Here is a 6,005-nt window from a genome sequence, read left to right as displayed (position 1 = left end):
CACCCACCCTCAACATCCCTCCCTCCTCCCATTTCTTCCCTAACTCTCAATTCTCTGCTTTCTCTGCCCGCCCCCCTCCCTCCAGAGAGAAAGCTCGTCGGGCTGAAAAACACACTCTACTTTGTGCAGTATATTGCTTATTAAGACATTTGCGAAAACATAAATTAAAAATACTACAGCTCGTCTTTTTTTTCCATTTTCTGCTCCAACATCAGACTGTTCAGAACAGAATAAAAAAAAAGATTAAAAAAAAGAAAAACAGCACAGTGTCCCTCAGTCTGGCTACATTAAAATGAACTGGATTCCCCTGTTTTTCATGACATGGTATGACCCTCCTGGCTTGAAGTCTACACAGTGGTCTGTACCATGATAAGAAGTGAAATTTATTCTTCAACAGACATCCTGAGTTTGGTCAAATCGTGTTGGTGTGGTTTTTATTTTGTGTTAAATGATAAGACATCCAATCAAAATGGCTGATTCTAACTCAGCCCTCACTTTCTCTAGTATTTGCGTCTCTGCTCACCTCCTCTCCGCTGGTCAGGAAGTGTGTGAGTGTGCGAAGGGTGGTGGGGGGTGGGGGGGGTGGTAATCATCTTGTTAATCCCCACAATCAGGGATGTGCTTATTGTTTGTGGCTTTTTGTCAGATCCAAAGTTGTGGAAATGACTGGTCCAATGAGGCGGCTGGAGCTGCAGGCAGAGTGAAGGACAGTGTGATACGGCACTAGAGGAAAATTCAGGTGTTTAAGTCACAAGGCATGCATGTTAACACTGAACTCAGAGATTCGCCACCAGAAGTTTTTCAGCTGTGACGCATGTGGTATGTGCTGTCCGTGAGTCCTGTCGGTCTATTTTGGTGTGTGTGTGTGTGTGTCAGTGTTTGTGCATTTCTTTCTTTGTTCAGATGAAGGCGTTGAAAAAGTCCTGCTTTTGACTGCGTGCATGCTTGACTGCTCCTACACAAATATATATAATATTTTTTATAATTTTACTGAATGGAAGATACAAGAAATGCCATGTTTGGTTTGAGTGACATTTCATATCTGTATCTGAATTTTCAATGGAGACTAAATGCATAAAAAAGGGGGACTTTTTCAATGACCAACACTGTATCACATATGTGCACGTGTGTCTTGTGAACTTGTGTCATGTTTCATTCAGTCTTCTCAAGTTTTGTGTCCATCATTCTAGCAGTCTGTCTGTTTCCCTCCCTCCCTCCCTTTTAGGAAGCACAGGAGGGGCTGCATTGGCGTTGGGGAGGGTCGAAGGGTCAAGCTCGGGTCACACGCGGGGGGAGTATTTAGGGTTTCTTGGCACCTCGGTGAAAGATTTCAGCTCATAAGGGATCCCTGTGTCCACTTCGATGGATTTGCGGGAGAATAGCAGCCGGATATCGTTGTGCAAGTAGATCTTCCCAGATTTGGAGCTCTGGAATCTGGGAGGGGCAGAACCAAGACCAGTGTTAGCAAAACTCTTTGTTTTATCTCAACAAAAAACTGTTAAACTAACTGAAACAAAGCTCTAAATTAATACTTCTGGGATGCTTCTACATTTGTTGGCTTCCTTCTTGGCAAGAGTAAGATGAGAAAAATCAATATCACTCATATCTGTCCATTTAATATTGGGCTACAGCCAGCAGCCAGATACATTAGCTTAGCATTAAGTCTGGAAATAGTCTGGGCTCTGCCCAAAGGAAACAAAATCCTCCTTCCAGGGTTATGTGCACAACTTTTTCTTAGCTGGGCACAATGACAGAGCTAGCTGTTCCTCCTTGTTTCCAGTCTACACGCTAAGCTAAACTAATCTGCTGATGGCTATAGCTTCATGTGTTTACTGTCATCTCATCTAACTCTTGGCAAGAAAGCAAACAGGCATGTTACACAAAATGTTATTGCTGTGACAACAGAAAATAACTGCCAATGCAGGAAAATAGTTTCCTAGTATTTCCTAGCATTTAGTGAAAATCTCAAACATATTGTATATGAATAATTAAATAAATATATAAAATAAATGTTAGTCTATCTTACAAGCTTGAAGTCAAGTCAGGATCTCAGGTATAAAAAGTAATGCAGACTGCTGAAACCTCAGCCGTACCTGAGATGTATCAGGTAGCAGAGAATCTTCTTCCTGTCTACCACTCCGCCCACTGGAGACACCTCGCCTTTCCCCTCAACCCCCTCCTCCACAGGCACCAGGAAGATACGGTGGCGCAGGAAGGTCATGTGATTGACCGGCATGTCGCCAAAATTGTAGGTCACAAGGAACATCTTCACCACAGTTTTGTTGGGATTAAATAAGGTCTGAGGAGAAATGCAAGACCATAGTCAGTGTTTCAAACGGGAAAAAATAAGACAGCTAGCAGTGGTTTTAATTCAACTATTAAAAAGGATATTTTTTTATGACTCAAGCCACAAAAAGAAAAGATCTCAATATCAACATATTGTATATCATCATCGTTTAAATGTTGTGGAAGCAGGGATGAGATATACCTAAAAGTTTTCAAACATTGTCATGGGCAACCTGGCCCTAGCTTCCTGTGCAAAGAGTGAGCTGAGCATACGGAGAGTAAAAAAGACAAACTTACCACTTGAATGGTCCCTGCTTTGGGTATGCTGTATCCTTTCTTTCCAAGAGGCTCAAGGGAAATCACCCCCTGAGAGGGAGAGAGACGTGACACTGAATAAACATCCTCAATCGCTATTCATGATGAAATAACTCTTATTCTTTGATGGATTTTAATAACTGTGAACTTCTACATCAGGATCAGGGTCTGGATTAAATGTACTGAAATTAAACTTTTTAAGGAGAAGTGGTGTGACAGCAGTAATTCTCTTTTCTGGTTTGATCTGGTTTGATGATGAGACACATTTGTCACTTTTGCACATAGAACCAATTCATCATCCAAAACACTTAACACAAAAAAAAAAAAAAAATCCTAAATGAAAGCACACAGACATATTCTGCTGCAGTTACAAAAGTAGCTAAGGGGGTAGTCATATTACGTTAGATGTGATTAACAGTTCAAAGAGCAGAATCAAAAGAGGCCCTACATTCACCACTTTTATACACAACAACTCAAAGTCATCATGAGGCATGAAGCTAAGAAAGCTAAAACAGCTGGCTTCCAAATGTTCTAGTCTTACAGCACACACAGTTTAAGACTTCTTCTAAGTATGACTAAAGTTGTTCACATGTTAATGCTCGGGATACCTTAACTACGTACGCTCTGAGCTTATGTTATATGATTACATATCTGATGAATGTATAGTATTCAGTGCTGATGTGGACAGATGTGGGAAAAGGCTTCATGGTATATGCATGAAAGAAAAAACGTACCGCATCATTTTTTTTTACATCTGGCTCTGAGGGAGCAAGCCAACATCAACGTTGTTGACGCCAAATCTATGGTTGTTGTTGTTTGGGTAGTTGTTCTGATCTCTTATTTCACTTTGCTTTTCTTTTAATGGGTGCAGTTTTTTCATACTAGCAAACAAGTCTGCCATGAGCAATAAACAGTGTTGGTTTTATTGTTTGTGCCTGACTAAGCACGCACATAACACCACACAATCACAGTATATATCTAGGAGACACACATATACACAGACTGACCAGGAAGGGTGAGGGTGCGCTGTGCTCTGAGATGTCGTAGTACGTGACCTGCACGGGCAGGGTGACGTGCTGTGGGCAATAGGAGCCGCTGGCGCCAATCTCCGCTGTGAAGCCTTCAATCCTGCCAGACGGGGAGAACCGTCCCTTCAGTATGGACTCCTGCAACACGTAAGACAAAGAGAAGAGCATATACAGTCATCAACAAGAGCCTTTTAAAACTCTTTATACTGTAAAACTTGCAGTATAAAGTTTATTAGGAACAGGTTGCTGCTGCACCGTGGAGTCATGCTTGGGACATATCCATAAAAAAATCATATTTCATGTATTTATTTTAATTGAATCCAAAGCAGTGTTGAACACAGTAATAAAATATGCATTTGCTGGCCAACAGCAATGTGAGCCAAAAGAAGGGTTCTCTGACATAATTACATTGTAACTTGTTTTACTTTATTTTAATGTCAATAAATTATCTTTAAACACACACTAAGGAGTAAATCTAATATTTTAGATATAACCCAACCGGTCAAGGCAGACGACCGCCCACCCTGTGTCTGGTTTTGCTGGAGGTTTCTTAGTGGTAAAAGGGAGTTTTTCCTCACCACTGTCGCCAAGTGCTTGCACATTATGGGAGCTGTTGGGTTTCTCTCTGTAATATTGTAAGGTCTCCACGTTACCCTGTAAGTCCCTTGAGATAATGTATGTTTTGATATGGCACTATACAAATAAAAATGAATTGAAATTAAATTGAATAGATATGTTACCAATTGCATTTTGTCACCGACTAATCTTCTGCATTTACTGTAAATCCTTATAATCCTTGGCGAGGCTCTGCATTAATTAGAAAAACAGCAAGGCCTACTTTCAGAAAGAGGAGGACCCAAAAAAACAGATTTCAGGACAGGAAGGATCTCCAACAAGTGCGATTCTTTTCACTGATATTCAAGATACACAGGCTCAAAAATAGCGGCAACCGCTTTAAAATTGTATGCAACTAACTATACAACTAACTTTCACGAAAAAGGTTAATATTCCATCTTTCTTAAAGTCCTGCTCGAAATGTTTAATATAGATTAAAACCTCTTTAAAATGTAGTTTTGCAATTAATTTAGTGCTTTTTTACTTTCCCTTATTATTTTAATATAACTTGTTTGATTTAACTTGTGTATATAAATAAAACACTGACTTAAAAGACTTCATATTGGTCCTTATGAAAAATGACCCACATCTGCTTCTGTCTCCGAAAGTAAAAAGCAATTGTTAAAATTTGTACCTCAAAGTTGCCGAGTAGTGATCTGCTGATGGAAGACGAAGGCCAGCTGGAACGTGTGGAGCGGCCGGTGTCTGTGTGTCTGCCGCTGCGCAGCTGCCGACTGAATATGACCACAAAAACACACAAAACAGACCAGTGGTTAGTGGTTAAGATTACACTAATTTTGTTTTAACCAACATGTCACATGCCTCTGAGTGTGTCTGAGTATTCAAGTCCAGACACAAAACCCTTTAATTTAGAATAACATACAACCTACTCTGACTCCCACTGTTTACTTTGCTACAGTCAATCTGACTGACACTGAACTGATCTCATCCATCCACATGTGTGCTTGGACTTAAACATAAAAACCTGCTTAAGTTTAAATCCTGTTCCCTGTTAGATCTTGTCTTTTTTATGCAGATTTTTTTTTAATTACATGATATAACTTACAATAATATCATGGATGACTCACCTTTTCAACCGTAGCCCACTTTTCAGTCGTCTCCCTGATCTTGTGCAGTCTGTGGCAGTCTGGTGAAAAAGGAAAATTATGATTTGTTTTTGTCTATTAACATTCAAATTTTCGTCAATTAGCTATTCACAAATCTGTACCAGAAACTTTAAATTGTTTGAAATGTTAAAAAATCTAAATGTGTCTGTGAGAGAAATCTGGATGTGTAATTGTGTATTTCAGGTGTCCTCTTACTTACTGAGCACTGACTACTTGATGTTGTGTCATGCGCACAAACATTCCCCATTTCCAGGCTGCCGTTCATCCTAAAGGCCACCCAACTGTCAGATGACTCGTCACTAGCCAACGCTACACTACCTGCTAGCCATTTGCTCACAGCAAGCCCTTCACTCACCGTTAGCTTATTGGTGTTAGCTAACCCTTGGTTACACTGGCTCTCTACAGAGCTTGAAGCTCTCTGTCAGCTGGTCGCCTCCTCATCACAATTGATCAAAACCACATATGGCATGGTAGAATATTATCGTGTCTCACCTTGCTGTGTCTCTGAAATATCTTTTTCTAGCTTTTATTTACTCTAAGTATCACTTGTCAGCCTTGATCTTTTTCTTTAAGTCTTCCTTTCACTGTCCTTGAATCTGTCTTACATCTATCTGTTTCTCCCTGTGCTTCCCTA

At 40.2% G+C, this 6,005-nt stretch overlaps 1 protein-coding gene across 3 annotated transcripts in view; it reads right to left on the bottom strand.

Moving 5' to 3' along the window:
- Positions 1-858: 858 nt before the first annotated feature.
- Positions 859-6,005, bottom strand: part of atosb (atos homolog b) — a 27,112-nt gene continuing 21,965 nt past the window's right edge. For all 3 annotated transcript variants that reach the window (XM_023393554.2, XM_023393555.2, XM_023393553.2), the window contains 6 exons: positions 5,333-5,391; positions 4,879-4,978; positions 3,609-3,767; positions 2,584-2,652; positions 2,094-2,299; positions 859-1,434 (listed from right to left, as the gene is read on the bottom strand). In XM_023393554.2, coding sequence (XP_023249322.1) covers positions 1,281-1,434; positions 2,094-2,299; positions 2,584-2,652; positions 3,609-3,767; positions 4,879-4,978; positions 5,333-5,391 — 747 coding nt within the window. In that variant the 3' untranslated portion in view covers positions 859-1,280. The remainder of the gene's footprint in view (positions 1,435-2,093; positions 2,300-2,583; positions 2,653-3,608; positions 3,768-4,878; positions 4,979-5,332; positions 5,392-6,005) is intronic.

The sequence above is a fragment of the Seriola lalandi genome, unplaced genomic scaffold (assembly GCF_002814215.2).
Source record: "Seriola lalandi dorsalis isolate HSWRI2012SDOR001 ecotype SW California unplaced genomic scaffold, Sedor1 jcf7180002054938, whole genome shotgun sequence".
Taxonomy (NCBI): domain Eukaryota; kingdom Metazoa; phylum Chordata; class Actinopteri; order Carangiformes; family Carangidae; genus Seriola; species Seriola lalandi.
This window is presented reverse-complemented; position numbering and strand designations above follow the sequence as displayed.